The sequence below is a fragment of the Haliaeetus albicilla genome, chromosome 5 (assembly GCF_947461875.1).
Source record: "Haliaeetus albicilla chromosome 5, bHalAlb1.1, whole genome shotgun sequence".
In the NCBI taxonomy this organism is placed as follows: Eukaryota; Metazoa; Chordata; class Aves; order Accipitriformes; family Accipitridae; genus Haliaeetus; species Haliaeetus albicilla.
The window spans coordinates 2123257-2145246 of NC_091487.1; the positions used below are offsets into that span (position 1 = coordinate 2123257).

General features: G+C 41.5%; 1 protein-coding gene across 1 annotated transcript in view; it reads right to left on the reverse strand.

Annotated features, from left to right (window-relative positions):
- Positions 1-21990, reverse strand: part of MDGA2 (MAM domain containing glycosylphosphatidylinositol anchor 2) — a 382087-nt gene that overhangs the window by 31457 nt on the left and 328640 nt on the right. Inside the window, exon 10 of the mRNA XM_069783014.1 lies at positions 20917-21065. Coding sequence (XP_069639115.1) covers positions 20917-21065 — 149 coding nt within the window. The remainder of the gene's footprint in view (positions 1-20916; positions 21066-21990) is intronic.

The following is a 21990-nucleotide window of genomic DNA, read 5'->3' on the forward strand; positions in this document are numbered from 1 at the left end:
TGCATCCCAAGACAACTCTACAGGTGCAGTGATGCTAAAATGAGATGTTCCAATAAGCTTACTACACCTGTCACGACGCTGAAGTTCTTACCTATTACATGTTCACCAATACAGAGTCTAGTAAGGACAGAAAACCTTTTATTCGAAAACTTTAATTTGCTGATGCAGTAAAAATGTACACTGAAATTGCTGAAATCTAGTACTAAATCTACCACGTTCATCGAAATAAACTACATTTGCAGCAATATTAACAGACTCCAAGCTTGAAATTCATAGCAGTGGGACAGAGATGTCAATACTTTTATCGTTAAAGTATGTTACACACGTACAGCTATATGCCCATTAAATAAAACTCAGACCACGAAGCAAAAAAACCAAGAGACATTCTTAAGAAAATTGGGGTGATGGAACAGCTCTAGACATCAGCTTCGCTTTGCTTCCACCAAAATCAGTGTGTGTTTTACTGCGCTTTGAGCCTTTGTGGGGCTTGAGTTAGACCAATGCTGAGTGCATCTGAGATGTTATTTCAGGGTTTCTCCTCTTGCACACGCTGGCTGAGCCATGCTATAGGCTCAGGTGGCTCTTCAGGGCTGGCCCTGCAGGCGTTAAGTCATGCACAGGAGAAATGCTAGGTAAAAAAATCTCAGATTAGGTTAGAAATGTAAAAACAAGCTACCGTAAGGAAAAACCACACCACCGCCTGCCCGATGTGCAGAGTTACGTCGGTTAATACAAATCCCGCACGTGCACAGGGTAGCGGTCTGCCTTTGAAGCACCAGAAAGCGTTCGGATGGACGTGTGGGTGTAGAGCGGGACGAGAGGTAAGTGCATTGCTGAGGAGCCTGGGGACACCGGCCTGAATCCAACCTACAGCGTCTGCCCTGAGCAGCATCCCATGGGCGTCCACCCCAATCGCATCACCTTTTCCCTGTCGCGAGCATTCAAATCACCCGCTTCATATGACACGATAGCAACGAAATGTCCACCACAACATTGTACACAGCCTGGACTGTGCTGCGTTCCTCTGAATGGTTTCCCTAAGCCACTCCACTACAAAGAGTTATTATTAAAAGTAATAAAGATACTGAAAGTATGTGCATTTATATTGTATCTTTAAAAGATCATCCCAGGGGAGCTCAGGAAAAATTTGAATTTGACAGATTCTGTTAGATGCCAACTCTTTCACAGCGCTTTGTACCTAAGTACTGAGACCAACACAACAGTTGACGAAACCCAAGGTACAGGTTGTTTAACAGAAATTCAGTCTGTTCTCCTTGTCTCTTCTTTTGATACCCATGAATAAAAACATGCCACGGATACCTGCTTCACGCAGGTTTTGCAGAGTGTTATTTTCGCATCCCACAGCTCGCAAAGCAACCGTCAGCACACATTAGGGCAACTGCTCCTCCCATCCTCTGCTCTGCCCACCGGCAGCCCTGCTTTTATGCCATGCACACCTCTCCTGCTCCCATCTCACGAAAACCTTCCAGGCATTGCTGAAATCCGAGCGCTCAGGAGAAAAAAGACGAATGCCGCGTATGGTCAACGCTGCGTGTGGAAAAGGACGTGAAGGTGCCAAAGACAAGGCTCCGCTTCTCACGCACACCAGGTAAAACAGCCACGGAATTCCGATCTGCCTTTAAATGCTCACAACAGAGGTGCGCAGATTATTTAAAACATTGCAAAAACAATCAGAAAGGGCACCGGGACCTTTCATGTACGTTGAATAATGCATAAGGCACTGTGCGCCTTCATGGGCTGTCAGGGAGCCCTCCCAGTAACGGATAAGCCTTGTCTCGTGTAGACCATTGTCCTTGAGAGCAAAGTGATGAGTCTGCTGCAGAGAAGATATTAAGGATAATTATGATAAGACTTAGACCATATTTTTTACAGCGGTGCACGGGGAATTTGCCTGTACGGATCTTCTCGCTGGACCCATGCGGACGGACGCTCGCCACCGCTAGCATGGTCAAACTGGAAAGTGCTTCCAGAGAAAAGCTGCTGCTCTCAGGGGAGGAACTGGAAACAAGCCTTTGTGAATATTTGCAAAATTTACCAAGTTATCTAGCTGGTCAAGTAAAATAACCTTCTATTTTATATGTGCAAGTATTTCTGGTTTTGTATTTCTTAAATGCAAATTTTAAATTTTCTAAACCCAACATGGCTATTTTAAAATGTCCTTCAAGTACATCTACAAATGCAAAAATGACCAAGGTAAATGAGAATTTTCTTCTCAAAGAGAAACTTTTTCATTCACACACCCCTGCTCCTATACTGAAAAACAACATTATTTAAAAAAAAATAAAATTCCTGAGAAACTCCATTCTACCCAATATTTCTGACTATACCAAACTGTGGTAGGAGCTGAATTCACCATATCTTTATAGACAGTGACAACAACAAGGCACCTAGTGCAGGTCCTGGCACAATTTCTCAAAAACTTTATAATGAAGACCGAGTGTTTTATCTGAAATACGTACAAGATTTTAAAATTAAAATGATAAGCAGAAATTTATAGAATTCACAAATGGGGAACAAATTTACATGCAACTAATACAGCCCACAAATGGAAACCTAAGGTCTCTATATTTTTTTTTATTTTGCCTCAACAGCTCCCCCAAAAATTTAAGTGATGCTAATATACTGGAACAGAAACTGCTCTGCAGAACTCACGAAGGCTGCTGGTCCTTCTAAAGGAAAACTCCCTGCTCTTACTTCCATTCTAATTATTGTTGCTTGTTCTTTGCAATGGATTCCAATTTTTATTTTATTTTTTTTTAAATCAAACTATCAACTTGAATACAAGAAATTTTCACAAGCAAGATTAAACCAATTGACCATACCCCAAAAGTGAGTGGTATAATACCAAACGTAATGTCATCATTTTGTCTGTACCTTTCACAAAAATTAAGAATCAGAGAAACAAAAGTCTGGAGAAAATTACCTAATTTTCAACATAAAGAAAATAACTATTTTTTTTTAAATAGACATCATTAGTGTTTTTTTAAGCCACATGTTTTACGCCATCATGTTGGTTACCAATTACATTTGTGAGTACTGTATTAACAAAACTGTGCTTCCACTTGTGTGAGCTAATACTGACTTTCTGGCAGTTGTTTTAAGTTAGCTAGCCTTTGCTTAGAGGTGCTTCTGATTCCTTACAGTGGTCTACTGTAAAAATATTCTCCATTACACCTCGTCTTTGGATAAGAAATTACTGAAACGGAGACTTCAGCAAATAATTTTAATAATTAATACTTCGCGTTTAACGTTTGCAATTACCAAAACTAGTCATGAATTTGTATCAAATTCAGTTGCTGCTTTAGATCATCACCCTTTTCTACAACAACCCAAACAAAAGCAATAAAGAAGCTCCATTATTTTACTCATTGTGAAAGCAAAACAATCTGATTTTTCATTTCAGTATTATGCATCCTAGGCCAGTACTGGATATTGGTATTTCTTCATAGGAAGCAACACACATCTTTTTGCCTTGCAATCAACACCAGCTCTGTTCTAATTCTATTTTTTACCATGGAAACAAGAAAAAAACCCAAACATCTCAAAATTGTTCACTAGGTTTGACACAAAACCTCCCCATGCCTGATTTTTCAGCTCTGCTATTGAACAAATAAATAAAGACAATCAGCATCAGCACATCTTTCACCACATTCAGCTTTCAACCTCCTCTTTCCACTAAAATAAACCCTACGGTTGCAGTGGAAGTGAAGTGGCTGCATGGAGGCATCACTCCTAGAGCCTGGGACATCCCTGTCGGATCCCAGCCACGGAGCCGCTTCCCAAACCTGGTGTGAAACAGCAACGGCACCCTTGGCTGACAAATATTAAAACTGTTGAAAATAAGTGTAGCAGTTGAGCTCATTTACTTGCTGATACAGAAAAAAAAAATGAAGGTCAGATCTATACGGAATTGGAGAGCCATGCAACCAGCCAGAGGAACAAGGGTTTTCTAGCACAACATTTTTAAAGGTCTGCATGGTGCTGAGACACCTAACACCGACACCGAAATGCCCAAGACACCTTAAAAATAGGATTTAGATTCCCACAACACCTTAGGGTGGCTCAGACTCCTAGCATGAAACCGTGGAGGCTCTGCAAAGCCAGGCTCCGTGTAGGAGAAACCCAAAGCTCTTGGTCACTCACTGGTTGGCCTTGAAGCACCCAGAACACCGCAGCCCTCTGCCCTTGCTCCTGCAGCACTGCCTGTCTGCCTCCAGAGATCTGGGCATCTAGTTGGGCTCCCTTGGATGGGAAAGGAGCCAAACCTGCACCACCCACTTCCTCAAAATCACCTGTACAGTCTCTCCCTAACATTCAGGCTGCGCTTTTTTATATTACAAAGTCAAGACTGATGCTTCAAAGAGAGAATACAGAAGCAAACACAACCGTAAAACAGCTGCCTGCATGTCAATTTATGTGTCCAGAGCTTTAAAATCAGTAAGAATCAAGATTTGCTTGAAAAAGATTTTTTGAAGGAGAAAAATTCATATAATCAAAGCCCTTTCCCTTACAGAGATAAGGAGGAAATACAGTTCGGGAAATTTACGTTGACCAAGCTGAAACAACAGTTTTCCGGTGGTTTGTGAATATTTGTAAAGCACTGAGGAAAAATCACATTAGTTTCTGGAGCATTTATTAGCATTATCGTGTATCTAACCTGTAATTAATTTAGCAGAACATACCTACGTTCAGTCAATCCAGAGCACAGAATGCTTCCCAGGGCCTCCTTTTTTCTTAGTTACCTTTGAATATTTAGAAATCTTTGTTCCCTACAGCTAACAGACAAGCAAAATGTATTTCCCTGACATCAGAGAAAGGGGACTGTAAAAGTGTGGCAGTGTTTTATTGCAGCAGGCTGAAACCATCTCCTCTACGCTGTCAAGGAAAGGATATTTATTCTGTGCCTGTTGTTGAGAAACACTATATTCTCTATAAGACTTGAACATATAGATTTCTTGAGAAATTAATCCTATGGGATGATTAAATATTGATTGCCTATATGCACAGTTATGTTTATAAAAAATAAACACATCCTTAGTCCATTGTACTTGGCCTATTGATTTCAATCATAAATTTCTTCATTGACTCAAAAAGTCAGACAAGTATCTCTTTAATTAATGACAACTGAAGCAATGTAAATTAATGTACTGTATACTCCTATAAAAAGCTCTGGCAGTCTTTAAAGTAATTTCTTTACAATTTATAACAACAACAACAATTGATTTTCCTTAATGAAAAAAAGAGTTTTCTTTAGCAGTTATATATATATATATATATATATAAAAATAGCACTGTTCAGTTCATGGGCAAATACTTCTCTCTGCACACTGCAGGGGGAAAACTCCCATTTAATGTTTGCCTTATTTCTGTTGCGGAAATCCAGTGGCTGCTCTTCTTTAACAATTTAGCCCAGCAATATAATCAGAGCTATCTGGTTTTGAACATAAACCTTATCAGGTAGGTGGCTCCTGTGTCATCTTAATTTCAAAGGATAGTTGCGGCCCTGAAATGACTCACAGTGACAAGTATTTGGAATTCAGGCAAAAACAACAAGGCCAGCTGCAAAGCATGTGCTACCACGCTCATCATTTTATTTTCCACTGTGCACCATGTAACACTGCTCTTGACGACATCTCTTTTCTCATTTAATATTTTCACATGCAACCAGTGGAACTGCCGAGAGCCCACGTTTGTTTCCGTGCCGAGCTGGTACCTGCTCTCTGCTCTCCTGCAAATTCGGATGCCAGCTGCTGTTGAGGCAACAGGGACCAAGAGGTCAAGGAGAGCCCGGAGCAGACACGCCGTCAGGTCTGAGGTCAAACACAGCCCAGAGCTTGCTGGAGCCAGGGACCTTCTCTGAGCCAAAGCACCCCGAGTGAGGTTGGACACCGTTATGGGGCTGGAGATGTTTGCTGGAGGAGACCGTGGCCACCCTTCTGCTGGGCAGGACCTGCCTCTGCTGCCTCTTCTCTCCCCCTTTTCTGCCTGGAAAACAGAGTACCTAAAGCACATTTAACAGCGGGCACAATCTTTTTCAATTAGCTAACTTCTAATCCATAAGAACAATCGCAGGTATGTAAATTGACTTTCTTCTTGCAGGATTACATTAACAATCATTCTGTGTTTGGTCCTACCATTCATTTTACTTATTTTGTGTTTACCGCGTTGCGTAATTGGTTTTATGTGGTATACACAAAAGCATAAAAAAATTTTCTCTCTTTCTTTTTTTTTTCTTTTTTAGGAAACTAAAAGTCCCTGAGTCTTTAGTAATTAGGAGCTTGGAGTCCAAAGATACAGAACGTTATAGACACAGTTTTTATGGGCTACAAATTGATGGATGAGTGATTCAGATGTCAGAAACATCTGTCCATGATCCAAATTTATGGCCTCATATTTGAAGAAGAAAGAGACGGGAACAATTTAAGGAAAGCTAGTATGTGAAAGCTGGAAGCTAGATGATCCAACAGCTAGGTCCTCTTTAAATACGTATTACATCTCAGATTTTAAAGGCAGGGTGGAAAATGGTAACCCAGGAGAAGAGAGAGGTCATTTTTATCAGACCAAAATCAAAATATAGGACAAATATCTGCTAAAAACTTGTTAATTGGAAGATAAAATACACTGCCTTCTGGTTTTCCATACAAATGAATACTAATAAAAACATCTTTTAAGATATGAACTAGGATACTTCAGTCCATTTGCTAAGCAAGCTGTAATTTAGAATATTTCATAGCTAGGATGTTGTTGTTTCTTTGCTTTTAACAACCTTAGACACGGGGACAAAGAGTACATTCTGGATTTATAATATGCATGACTTCCTTTAATCAGAAAGGCAATAAAATTTATCCCCCTTCACTTTTTCCTTTGTGGCAAATTTGATCCATACCTCTACATGTATGGGAATGAGAACTGTGCTATTGCCCGGACCGAAAATTACATACTCCATTTTACAGCCAGTGACCACGCAACCTTCACAGAGATCCCCTTCACGAGCTCATAATATGTATTTGAATACATCTGACCCCGTACACTGCTGAACGAAAACAGAAGTTAAAAATACAATGAAGCCAAACGGTGACCAGAAGGAAGCGCACAGAGAAGTGACCCGCTCTGGGCTCTTTGAAGAGACTTTCTCATTATCAACTGACTGGGACCGCAGACATCTGTAGATGGAAAATAAAGGAAAGGTAGGAACTTTAATCTGTCAAATAACGAGCTTGAACAAGTTACTCTCTGGTTTACAGGTACCAGTTGACTTTTTAATACTTCTTTAAAGCGGAGCCGATCGTTTTCTAGGTCACCGTGGCTGCATCGCTGCCGGCGGTACAGGGAAGGCGGCTATCGCCTGCTGAGGAGCAGAGCAGCCGCCACGGAGATCAGAGCCACAGACCCTTCGCGTCTGCTCTGGGAAAGTCTCACTTTTTTCGTTTGCTTTCATCCTGCTGACAGTAAATATCAGAGAGCTGGAAGCACTCGCTCATCGCTGCTTGAATGTTTGTGCAACTCGGGATTCGCTAACTGTTATCATTTATAAAAAGCCGCCTGAATCTGTCTTTGGCAAAAGACGAACTATGGAAAGGAAACACCTCCACGTGATGCCCAGACAGCACCAGAAACGTTCTGAGGAGCTGCAGGCTGCCGGCACGGAGCTGCACTGGGAGCCACACCGAGAGCTGCAGGTGAAGCCCCTGCTGTCACCCACCCGGGAGCTGGTATGGAAAAGCGCAAAGATATTCACCGCTGCTCAAGCAAAGCTGAACATGTGCTCAGTGAAGCAAGAGCTTGAAGGTGAGGTCCAAAAGTGGGTTTGTTCTGGGTGGATTAACTTCCAGGAGTATAGAAACACTGAGTGACATTTGGGACCATTTTTGTGTGCACTTTGAAAACATACAAGAAAATGTCAAGGCAATTCAACACGTAGGGTTTCATGGCCCTTTAGCACAAAATCCTGAATTTGCCTATGTTCCTAACCTGATGCATGCTATGCTGTATGAGTTCGCTAGTTTATTTCATGAGCTTCAGGCTCCCTCCACAACTGAACTCTACTTTATCATTGACTGGTTAATGAAAGCAACTAATGGAGTGCTGGCCATCTCCAAAGGCTGACCAGGGGACACATACAAGGATGCTTTGAAATACAAAAAATTGGAGGAATCTGGGTCACTAATTCCAAAGCCAAATCCAAATCCAAAGCTGAAATACATTAATGTCAGAATATTCTTCAGAGAGCTACTAATGAGACAGAAAAATGTTCCTTATGTGCAGACAACGTCTTGGCAGACCTCAGCACCTTCAGAAGCAAGTAGAGGGTGACCAAATCTATGCAGTTCACCATGATGAAAGACACATAAGGTTGTCCTCATCCTTCAATTCGATTGTTGAGCAGGATAGTTACAAATGAAAGGCTGTGTGCAACAGTGACCCTGAGAAATGGAAACTCCCTGTACTCTGCACTGCTTTTTCCATAAATGCTACCTGCAGGAGGATTTATAGTCTCCTGAGCTACACTGTGATACAGAACAGGTGTTCTGATGGTGTCGCACATGCCAGTTTTATTGCTGATTAGTTTGAATGCATCCTCACGCCACGATTTCAATCAAAAAAAGCAAATACCAGTCTGCTATTAGCGATAGATGAACTGTTGTACCCATCGGCTAAGTCTACTCACCGACAAGAGGCTGCACCTTGCGCTGACCGTATTCCCCATCGACACTTCAGGACCGGCAATCGCTTGCTCCCAGACCCTGCCCAGCACCCCCAGTGCCACCTTTCCTTCTCTGTGGTTGAGGTCTGTTCTGCTCCAGGATCAAAGCTCACCTGAGCAGAACAAAAAGCTAATGTTTTCTGATTATCATATTGATGCTTAATATCACCTGTTTGGGCTATTGCTTTCTGTATTGTTTTGGAACTCTTCTTCAAAGTTACCTACAGTTTTAATAAAAATGTCAACGCTACTAAGAAGACAAGTATAAAAACCTTCTTAAAAATAATTATCTTTCTTCTTGTGGGACTTGGTAATAAAAATGGATTCAGGGCTGTAACAGGTGGCCCTGATCTCCTCACCGCACAGTGAGTATCTTCATCACTACCATCACCCATGAAGTCCTAACCCTGTTAGGTTCTACCATGCCACGTTTGGCTTGACCCACTGGAGATGCATCCTCTCCGCTTGCATTTTAATGGAAACACCCGTTGACTGAAAGTAGGCAGCATGATTTTGCTCTTGGTAAGGGTCACAATGTGCACTTCTTTAATCTGTGGACTCAGATCAGTCACAACCTTGAATGTGATGACACTGCATTCAAGTCAGTATCTTTTTTTTTTCCTCCTTAAAGGGTAAGATGTGATACAATCCAAGAGAATCCATTTTCAGACTTTAAAATTGGCTGACTCCCAGATGAATTCACTAAAGTCTGTGGGATTAAACAGGAGCTGCACTGTTCTCAACCCCAGCGGGGCAGGTTCTCCTGCTCTTCTGCTACTGCTAGACATCTACCAAAAGAGTTTTTCAACTTTTAATCCCTAATTTGTCAGGCATGCACAAAAGGTGGGTCAATTATTAACCCACGTTAAAGCTAGTTTTCAGAAAAAGTTTTCTCATTCCTTCTCAGTGACATATCAAATTCACTGTTCACGTATTGGGAAACTGGGCTGGTGCTGACTCTCACACTTCAAAGCACACGGCACAGCCACGTCGCGGGCAAGCTGGGCACTTCCAGCAACGCTACTGCCAACAGCACGGCTGTGGTTTTGCATATTAAGCAGCAGGTTTATCTGCAATAGGCAGACCATTATTTTTATCAGGGTAACGAGAGATATAATTATCAAAGTGGCATCAAGATTAAGTTCCTAAGTTTAAATTAAACACTTCATGCTTATACCAACAACTACATTTCCATGACCAAGAACCTATCTATCCCAAGACACATTTCATTATTTCAGTGGTGATGACTTAGTGAGCATCCCACAATGCTACAACCTGCTCCAGATGGATCTCGAACGACAGATAATGCACTCCTGTCACTACTGAAGCAACTCATTTTCTTGTGATTTCTAAAAGCTATCTACGAATGACCATATTTTTTCAAAAAAATAATTACATAGTGACAAATTAATGACTGTAGCTGCAATCAAGATGACAAACCCAACACTTTTAAAGCACGGCACGCTGGAGCTTCGCTGCTTAGTCAATACTATGAACAAGAGGGGTTGTCTTGGTAAATGAACTGGAAAAACAAGGCTGCATTTTAAGCAACCTACATGAGTCTCTGCATAAATAGATCAAGGAGTAACGATATGATAAGACAAGCGCATGATGCCAAAGTGCATTTCTAAGGAAAGTGAACATACTGATTTTGCTTAACTTTTTAAGTAAGAATGAATTTTTGCCAATAAATAACAGCTCAACTGTCAGATATGAATGTTTCAACAAACCATTTCTTAAATACTTAAGACAACTGCTGCACGAGAGGAAAGGAAATAGCCACTAGATGTTTAATGAAGTTCTCAAAATGTAAATGTGATGTTTTAAATCAGCTTGAAAACACAGATGCATTGCAGTAGGGTGCTCATTTGCTTATTGAAAGGCAATATGGTTTGCACACAATTTAAACATATGTATGTTTCAGAGAATAAAGAATTCACTAACAGCAAAAGAATGGATGAAGCAGTTGTCTACAGGAGCAAATCACTCTCATCCCAACAATTTATAATTTTTGTAATGCACATTATTTGACGAAAGCGGGTACTTAGTACACATTGGCTAGTATGTTCTGATTTAGCTACAAACAACCCTCACCTAGGAGCAAGCAAAACCTGTGTTCAAGGAATTGCCAACCTAACTGCATTATTAAAAAAAGGATAATGCTGATTTATCAGCTCTTCTCTCCAAACTGCAACTAAAATTCACACAGGACTCTTAAAAACAAAGAAATATTTCCTGGCCTCAGCTGGATGAACAGAGACAGTAACAGTACATCACTGTGGAACAGAAACAGGTTTTGTTTCATAATGGCACTGCTCTTTTTTTTTTCTTTCTTTTTTGTAAAATGTATTTTTTACAATGATTTTTTTCCTAAATTACATGTATTTGCTTCAGTAATGACAGAAGTTATGGTGAGAGACAGTGAGACTATGCCCAGCAAAAGATACCCAAGTGTCTAGCAGACATCTGGGATTCCTAATCTATTAGTTTAAGACCGATACAAAGGTGAGACTATACAAAGGTAATAGCTTGTTTTACAGAAAGCTGCAGGCAGGAGCCAAAGGACATTCCCAGCAAGAGGAAGCCCTGGTCTGCAGAGTTCCCAGCCCTGGGGTCTGTCCTGCTCCAGCTCTCCCTTACGCAGTCGTTAAGGCTGCTCACAGGGAGTAATGCTGGTGAAGTCTCAGCTTTGATCATTGGTAAGTAATTAATTAATTTCATTTTTATTTTTTACATCTGAAGATCTGCAGCACTCATTTTGTAAATACACTCATTAACAGCGCTAGGGAAAATCCAGGCGGACCTCAAACAGATTTAATAGTTTCAGTTCATGCACCATCTAGATGTGCAGATACTTATTCAACCTGAGCGGCCTTAGAAACAGGTCAAGAAGCTCAGAAGATAAATACTCCCTTTACAGGTTGCCAGAATTGCTCATCCCAGTGCAGAGGGGTGATGCTAAGGGATGTGACAGCTTTCTTTGCCACACAAGACCACTTCCATTTGTTACCAAAGACCAGAAATACAGCAAATACTCAACACTTGGCTGACAGAAAAACCAGTAACTGGACTTTTTTCACCATGAAGTATTCTGCAGTGAAGCTCCATGTTCTTGTTTGAGTTTGTTAGCCCTTGGAGTCTAAGCTCTTTTGCCATGCTCTTTAATTCTGCTGAGAGCTGCTGCTGCCCTCCTGTCACCTGGCCGCAGCACTGAATTTGAAGATAACTTGGCCATGACACCAGATGCAAAGCCTATGGAAATGGAGAGATGTCTCGGGACGGTGATGAGGGGAAACACTGCACAAAAAGGTCCAGAATGAGAGTGACAGCATCTGTTCTCGGTGACATGGGACGTCCAGATTTCAGGTGAAGCGTCTTTAAGGGTGAATCTTGATGCTGCCTTTAAATACGCAGAGGTAAAATCCCTTTCCCAAAGCGAGCCTGACTAGCAGTGAATATTTCTGACCTTTCTCTGTGTTTCACTTTCATAAAACTATCTCAGAGGAATGCTGTGAAAATAAGTTCATTACAGCCCATGAACTAAGGCACGGATGTATCCTACTGGTGCAGGAAGAACGCAGCAAATCTGTCTTTAGAACAGGTCTGCAACGTGAGAGAACAAAGAAGATGTAAGGACACATATGGAACAGTCACGGGGAAAGAGGCGAAGCTCATTCAGTGAGCAGTATTTGTTCAGCGGGACAAACAGCTCTATTCTGACATTATTTAATTTTGGGACACTTGATGGTGTCAGGAATAGCGTTCTTCAAGCCACTTCTGTGTGCGTGAACGCCGTGTGCCAGGGCAGATGCTCACTTTCCATGCAAGGGGCAGCGGCAGCGGTGAACTCTCCGACATGGGATGATATGAAGCTCAAAAGTGCAAACGGTGCAAAGGGAACTCAACCGGTTCAGGGAGGAATGGTACATGAGGGGTCCCAAAATGGCACAGTTGAGGGACAACCTTTGCCTCAGACACCTTCCACCTCCATTCCTCTTTGGGCTGCACCTCTCCTTCAGCACCCATGGCTTGTCTAGGGTGCCGATAAACTCTGGGATAATGGACCTACACCTTGAGAAAGTGCAGCTATTGCTAAGTTTTATCCTGATATCCTAACGTATTTTAACAGACTACTTAGAATATACTATGCAATTTATTTATCATTCTTAGGCATTGATGCTGCTCAGAAATGATCTTCACTAAAAAGGATGCATCCTTCATCAGAATTAAGTTTCCGTAATGCTCAAAGGCCTTTTCAAGTATTTATTTACGCTATATTTTACTACGACAAAAAGCATGCTGCATGCCAGACACACAACTCTTATATGTCATGTGTTTTCCTAAGGATATATACCAGAATTTTTATGTAGATCTTCAGTTTTCAAAGTTGCATTGCTTTGTTTCTCTGTTAGTTTTCATTTTTGCAAATCCTTTAACATTTCTGAACAATTGTATGACATCATATGAAATCAACACTAACAAGAAAACCATTGTTGTCATTTACAGATTTTTTTTTTTAAACAGTCTTGCATTACAGGAATTTATATAAAGAGTAAGGCAGAGTAATGAAAAATATTTCTAGGCAATCATATTTTTCATTTTAGACTTGGATCTGATCAGCATCGAAATCCAGACTGCCTGCTGTTTGCATTCATTGGACAACTACGCAGAGCAGCAGGGTGAAAAAGCAGTCACGAAAACACACATCCCACCTTATCTGCCGTTCTGCTGTTTGTACTGTTAAGTGGAGCACGTTTTCATCAGGGGCCCAGCTTCTGCTGGAGGGGTGCCCGCAGACGGCTGGACAATTTAAAGAAAAGCACATCCTTGTTTGGATGTTGATGAGTCGTGCAATTCAGGCACTCTACCCCACGCTCTGGCTGCACGCACAGGTGCACCAGGAATGGGAGTCTCAACCCTACCACAAGGGTCTAAATGTAGTGAAAAGAAAATAACTCGTTTACTAAAACAAATTCCTCCAGCTTGAGTAATTTCACTCACTAAATTGCTCTTCAGTTCACTCCATTTTCTCCTGCGTCTTTCCTGAAGTTTGACTGATACACTGCATTTGTCAGCAGTAATCAATTCATATTGCAGATTTTTCTGCTGAGACAGAATAAATGAAAGCTGAGTGTGACCACCATGCACAGGCTGAGGCTACAGCATGGGACTTGATTTTGGCAGTGTTGGGTGAAAGCATATGCTCCTAAGTACAAATAAGTCTGTATTTTTTTTCACTGAAGGGAAATGTGCAAAGAAAGCCTCAGGTTCCATCACCGTCACTGCTTCAAGCAGAGGACTTGGCAATAGAGATCTCTGGCTCCTGTAACGTACACAGAGAAATGTATAGATGTGTCTGAGACACCCTGAAGAGAAAGATTAGATATTGCCCAAATGCAAGATATCCCAGGAGGGGGAGTCCGCAGAGCTTGCTATGAAGCTAGGGAATTCATACAGTCTGCCCCAGGTCCAAGTTTTTTTCTTTTTGATTAATGTGATCCTACCCTTCAATTTTTTTCTATAATACATCTCTCTCCTTGAGCGGTCCACATGCTTTCACAACACTGGTGGGACCCTCCTTGCCTGCTGCACCTCTCTTCCCAATCAGATCTGACCAAAATGAAGAGCTGGGTTTAGAAATCACAGGCAGTAACTTTAGGACATTCTTGCGTGTCTTGTTTCCTTAAGAAACCAGACTAAAATGTTCATATGAATTAGGTATTAAAATTAGTAATGAAATAGCAGGAGTTTATGCTTATATAACAAAATCCAAACCAAGGCAGTCCCAGCAGGCAGTAATTGCTTGGATCAAATGAATATGTTAGATTTTGCCTGTAAATTTTTGTGAAGAAAGGAGTTTAGTTTTACAGTCCGCATTTTGTGGTAGTGCGAATGGGCACAGCTCTGCCTGGGATGTTTTCTGTTTGCATCTCTAGAAAATACAGCCCACAGCCTCCAAAACAAGCTACGCTGGAGCCGCACGGCTCAACTCCCAGACCAGGGAGAGTGGTTACAGTCGGGAGCATCTTTGGGATCAAAGTCAGAACGTCAGGACCTGACAGAAAGAGATGTATTTATGTGTATAACTGTTACCTCTGAATTTCTTAAGAATTCAGTAGAATATTTTTTCAGAATTATACATAAGCATTTGCCTAATCTATCTGAAGATTGGGAGATGTAACCATTTTTAAATGGCAATTAAAAGACCTTGGTACAAATCTCAAATGACAGCCCTCAGCTTGCTATTTTGAAAATGAAGCCCCAGTCCTATGAAGAATAAGCATAGGAGGTACCAGTATTGCAAACTGAAAATTGTAAAACAGAACCATTGCTTCTCTAATTCAATTTACCAAACCCAAGAAAATCAATAAGAAACGTGCCTTTGCATGTTGCACTCATTTTTTTTGCCAAACTCTCTGCCTCATTTCACAAGTGCAGACGTAACACAAAAAAAGCAAAGCCTTGTTTAGACTTCCAAAAAGAAATGCACACCATGAAATCTCGGGGACAGCTTATATCCCTTTGTAGAAGGCTTAAAATTTTTCATGAAAACAACATTAGAAATATTCCAATACACATGTGAATTTTCAACTCTCTTACTTCCTCCTCTGAAATCCATTACTACAGATGTAATTATTTTTGAATGGTTCCGAATACAATTTTTGTATGTATTTTGATGTATAGCTATTTTACATGCTCTATAGTAAAGCAAATGAAAATACCCAGCTTGCAAACATCTTTCCCTTTGCAGTAGGTTGTGTGATGACAGCACCGTGATCCCGATAGAAGGAACATCTGGAGAATTATTACCCATCAGGTGGGGGCCTTGAGTGTGCTAAAATAAATAAATTTCTCATAACTGACTTTCATTCTAAATACTTCACTAAATAACGATTTCCATTTTCACTCTATAGGCAGAAAAATGACACCCCTCTATTCTTGTGACTCGCTCTTCACCTGACAGGACCTTCCCTCTCCCTTTTTGACTTTCTTGGCTTCCCTGATATGTCATTAAACCAAGCTCCACTTTTTGGTCAGTGCAACAGACAATGTGGACCCTTTAGGGGTCCAGGAGGTAACTGGACTTGCTCTGCTAGGTAAAGGCTGCATACTTGCTGCATGGACATGGTCCTGCAGAAGAAGCTGTAGAACCCCTCCATGACTGGCTCAGGATTGCTGAAGTTAATTAACTTCATTTGTTCTTCCTCTGCTTTCAGGTCTGTATCTTCAAGCATGAAATGTATGCCCCCATTTTCTGCCAAGAAGCAACTGTAGACTCGTACCTATTCCTCTTGACTACACCCTGCACTAGCTGTGTCCCTAATTTCAAACTTACTCTGCCGTACAAGACTGTGGTAACCACAAACGAGTTTTTCAAATGGACCTTTGTTTTGGCTCCACACATCTCTTATTTTTCTGCTCAGATGTCTATTCAGACTTTCCCTTCAGCAGTGGGAAAATTGCTACTGATGCTCTGAGGTACTAGAACGATGTGCTGCTCTTGGACCAGGAATGTGTCCTCTCATTGCCAGCCTGGAAAAAGCTCATGAAAACTGGCGGGGGGGCAGGGGGAGAAAAACAGATGGGCTCAATTCTTTCTTTTCCTTCTTTGGCACGTGGAACTCAGATGGCAGATGTGCTTGCACATGCCATGCCCAGATGTACCTAAATAGTTGTTCACCACTGTTGTGCTCTCTAAATGTGGGCAACATGCAGTAGAATGCATGGCAATGAAAGGAATACTTTAATCTCTCCTTCTTTTGGATCCGGTGGCCCAAGAGAAATAGCTATTATATACATTGCAGTGTTTCTCTGCCACCTTCTGAGTCTTTCTTTTTGCCAAAGGTTGGCAGCAGGACTGTCCATAGACTGAATCCATTGTCCTCAAGGGCTTTCCTTCTTTCAGGAAAGGGACCAACAACTTCAAGTCCCTTTTACCCTGCCAAAATTATCTAGACTGGTCTTACAAGAACTGCAAATCAGACCAGGTCCCTTGCTATTATCTCTCATCAAGTAAATACTTTTTCTTCTAAGTGAACAACCCCAAAATTTCCATGAGGACAAGACCACGTCCTTAATAACTCCTTGGAGGGATGGGGCCTGGATGCATACTGCAGAGCTGTGCCATCTCCTCAAGACATGCTTGAGGGCTCTGAGCGCTATCAAAGCACATGAACAGCAGCTTTTAGACTCACTCAACAAGTAAACTCTATGGCCATTTAGTTAGCGCCTCATTTTTTAAAACAGTTATTTGTCACTGTTCAATTAAAGAGGAGCACAGCCATACAGACTGCTTGGTGGCTAGATGCTCCATCACAGCAGGCTTGGCAGATACTGCAGCTCAGCATCCTCAAAGCCAATTAAAACCCAGCACCGGGAAGCCACTCTCCATGTGCTGCGTCAACTAGAAACACAGACAAGAGCCTAGGCTTGTTAAAAAATAACGGTAAGCACAGAATGAATCCCCAAAAGGCAACAACAGGAGTGTCTGGGCTTAAGCGGAAAGCAAAGTGCTCTAAATAATTCCTGTTCCTCCCTGATTCTCCCAGGAGGGAGCATCCATCACACACTACCATGCCAGCAGGACAAACTCGACTGAACAAACTTCTGCTCACCATCAGTGTGCTGTACGTGCAGTTTGTAGCTTTAAATAAAGGAGTGGGGGGAGAGCTATAAAATGATCTTAAGGAAAGACATATAGATAACATACATATAAATGCAGTGATTCTTACAGATTTTCAATTAACTTCTTAAATTCATTAGTTTTGTTCTTAAACCATTTGTTTTCGATGTTACAAAGCAACCACAGAATCCTGAAGGTCCTGATAGTGCAACAGCCTCTCCTGGCATCCACGGTGAACTAGCTCGTACCTCCTGCTTGGACCTCTACAGAAAGAGAACTGAATTATTTTCATCACATACACCCACCTCAGCATGGCACAGCTCCTTTGCTCCAGCATCCCTGTTCCGTCTGCCTGCACTATATCTCTGGCACTGGATTTTTCTCTCCAGTAGTTTCTGTTGCCAGCAAAACTTTTCAAAACTGCTTGCCTGAGCTGGTCAAGGCAGAGACATCTCCAGCTCTACAATCTCACTATATGTCACCCAGTGGAGATACTTTCCTGTTGTTATAACACTGTATAATGTAATTACTCCTAGCAGAACAATTTGTCTTTAAGGAAAATCCCTGATCTTCTACGTTCTATTATCAGGCTCCTTTGCCCTTTAGAAGTTTCATTATTAAGCACAACCTTTGTGTTGCTTTCTACAGCCACCTGGCAAATACAGAAAAGCAGCTAAACCACTCTGAGTCTCATAAGAAACTCTTGGGTTTATAAAATTTCATTAAAAATATTGTCAATATTACAGACTTCAACTATTCCACAGAAAATTCAGTAAGCCTAAACCTGCTATCAACTAAATATTCTCAAAATATTCCCTGGATTCTGTCTCACGTGAAGCAGCAATGTACAGGTCAGGTAAAGGGGAAGAGACGCTTGCTCTGATTTTAGCATTCTTAATACAAAAGCAATTTACTGATCAGATAAAGGTAATGGTGTTAATCAAATCAGAAGCAGATACCAGCACACTGACCCACTACATAGCCCACTGGCAGCATTCTGCAGTGCATTAGAAGATGAAAACAAAGATGAAGAGCAGTCACTTTTTACAACAGCAGCATGTTGGGTTGCAGGCTGCTCGCTAGCTCGGACCCTCGCTTCGACCTGGAAACCCTCCTGCCCTGTTTCTGCGATGAACTTTGCACAGCCATGAGCGGTGCTTTCTGCCACTCCCGAAGGATGCTCATCCCCCCTTTTACTGTTAAATAAAAACCATAGCAAAACCCAGTAAAAACCACATTGCTAAGTCAAATAAACTATCTAAATACAAACAGTTCAGAAGGCAATCTGCTGGTAGCCAGTCCCAGTAGGTGTCAAAAAAAAAAAAGAAGTTTAATTATCACCCTTGTTTCAGAGGGAATTACTGCAATAATGGACGAGTGTGTCCGGATGGCTCACTAGGTTCTAAATCACCCATGTTTTAAATGTGGCTTCAGATAGACGAAAGGAAAATATTTTGATTAGCCTGACAGAGTGTTGTCAAGGAAATTAGAGTATAGTAACTCTAGATAATTATATAAATAGGTAATTAAAAGTAAATTAAAATGAAATGGAAAAAAAGAAGCTAAAAATCCTAATGCAATTAATTTCATTATATATTCTTTTACCTCAGCAAATTCTTTTTTAAATTTAATAATTCCTCTTGGGTACTGGGAATAACGGAACTGATTTGTGCCCAGTGATGCAAACAGTTACATAAACATGTATTAAAAGTCACCGATTTTCATTTCAAATTAGTTAGATTCAGGCAGAGACAAACTCTGAGTGAAGGAGAGCCAGCACCCTCCAGGTATCAAAGCCCTTCCCTGGATGTGTCCCGGTCAATTCCACAACTACCACGGAAATTCTAGAAGCAAAAAAACCCATCCCCTCAGCATAAATAACATGCTCAAATTGTATATTTATTTTGCAGCTTACAAAGCTCATCCCAGTAGGAGATCTGCAGGACAACAAAATACTTTCTGCACTCACATTTTCAAAAATATATGTCTTCAAGAATCTGTCTTAATCCCCTATCTCTTTCTCCCTGCACAAACTATTATTTCAGGCATTGAATAACCAAACATATACTTTCTAAATCAATCAGTTGTGGTACTACTTAAAGAAAAGCAAGCTCAATGAGAGAGTGTAAAACAAGACCAAACCAATATCAGATGGATTCTCACGAGTAAGCGGCAAAACGTCTTCATCTGATTGCAGCACGTCCAGGTTGGGAGCGAGAGTCGGGGGCATGTCACCAGGACCTGGGGTGGTGGGAGCCCTGCCATCCCAACCAGGCACGGCACGGCACAGAATGGCATGGCATGGCATGGCATGGCACGGCACAGCCTTCTCTGCCAGTGCACGCCTCTGCCAGTGCAGACCAAGGCTGGCAGCCCAACTGGTAAGATAGGACTTGGAGGTGGACATGGTGGCCAAGGAGGTGTTCATAGCAAGGAGCGTTATTTTCAAACCATGTATTTTTCCTTGAGAAAGCCGAGCAATGCCAAAACCCAAGCTGTCAGTGTCACTTGTAGTGTTTGACGTGAATCATAGGATCATGGAATCATTTAGGTTGGAAAAGACCTTTAAGATCATCGAGTCCAACCGTCAACCCAACACCACCATGCCCACTAAACCATGTCCTGAGCATGGACAGACTCTAGACAGGATCACAAACAAGTGTTATGGCACAACAATTTTCTGGCTTTAGAGCATAAAATCGTGAGATTTTGTATGGGCTTTGCTGTAGGAAAGTGCAAGTGCAAACAAAGATCACTTTGCCCTGTGCAGGGGAGTAAGCAGAGGTGTTGACATTTAACGAGAGTTTAAGCAATGCACAGATTGGTTCTCTCACTTTAGTTGACTATTAAAACTCAAGCTTTGTAGCAATAACCTTCAAAGAAGACAGATGATATTTTTCTAAAATTGTTAAAGGGAAAATTAATGGGGATGAATGTGTTAATTTAACGATTCCTCTGCAAGTGGGTTGATCCCACGCTTCCTTAACAGTGCCAATTCCCATTGAAAAGTTCGTAGTGATTCTGTGAAGACACATTGTGATCGGCTTTAATGTGGTCGAGAACGATGTCTCAGTTCTCAAGGATCACCATGTGTTTCCATAGGAATGCTACAGCTATCCCTATATTTATCTATTAACATGGAAGATCTAATAAAAGATATATAGATACATACAGGGAGATAAAAAAAGTTTAATTTCACTGCAAGTGTCTTTCATGTAATCTTTCTAGCATATCTTGAGCCACAGCCTTTGCAAACCCTCTGAGGAACAGCTCTTTAATCTCTGCGTTTCATACTACAAAAGTGCAAATTAGTTTCCAGGATCTGCAAGCAGCAGAGGACTACTTCTGCAAGATGGCAGCAAACCTTCCAGAGGGAGAAGAAACACCTCTGACTCACAAAAGACGAAAAGAGGGAGGACAAAAATAAGTAAAGTAAAATAAGTTTTAAAATTAATGAAATAAAATAAAATTTAACTTAAAAAATAAAATAAAATACAGGCCCAGCAGTCCTCACAGAGGTCAGCAGATTTAAAAGGCATGTCCTGCACAAACAGATATTCTTCCTCACCTGCCTAATCCCTAAGCGATAGGCAAGGATGCGGTCCACAGCGTCGGGGTTCATCTGAGTCCACTGGAGACTGTAGGAGTACACACGGGGTCTGTTCTGCCACAGGGGGTTGTAGGTGTCGTAGTAGAACTCGGGAGCGTAGGCTTTGCCTGTAGGAGACAGGAATAAAAAGGGGGAAAACAAAGAAACCACAGAATGATCAGGCAGCCAGTTTTGGAGCCAAGTGCTGAGATCCAGCCTGCAACCGCCCTCTTCCCCTCTGTTCTGAGTCGTTTTGTTAAATATCTTCTTCCAGAAACACATTTTGGAATTATTTGCCTCCATCCACTTTTTTAAAGGATTCGTGGCAATGGTTTGCCTTTATCGTCAACTCACTCCTCAGTGGCACCTGTGGCCCAGGTGTGGGCGTGGGAGGGGAAAAATTAACTGAGCTCCTATCAAAGGCAAGCTGGAGCGATGTAACATGCCTCTGCACTAATTTTTCATGGCCCAGCTGACTATAAATAGAAATATCAAACCAATCTGCACTACACTGAGCAGAGAAAGACTCAGTGACAGCTGCGATACCTGGCACAAATAACACCAAATGACATCCGTGAGCTGGAAATACAAGATGGATATTTCAAGTGACTGCTGCTTTCATCAGACCTTCTCCTCTCCAACTTCCCAAGTGAAAATGCACACAAGTCATCCTTTGTAACACCACAGATGTGCACAATATCACAGTACATTATTTAGCTGAACATACCGATTTGCACAACAGAGGGAAATGACATCTCACAGTGCATGTTGGGTACACGGGTGTTTCACCAGAAGCTTATTATAGCCTTCATCCTTTATAAATATGAAAAACCTGAGGATTATTTCCCAAACACATGAGAAAACACTGCCTGAATTCACTAAATCTGAGTTCCTTTGACTTAAACACATGAATACTAGTGACACCTTTACATGCAAAATACCTTTGGCCTCTAGAGTATCCCATAAAGAGTGATGTGTCTATAATAGCAAAAATGACACAGAGTGGCTTGCCAAACCATGGGCATGCAGTGGCATCTGAGATGCAGTAGGGTA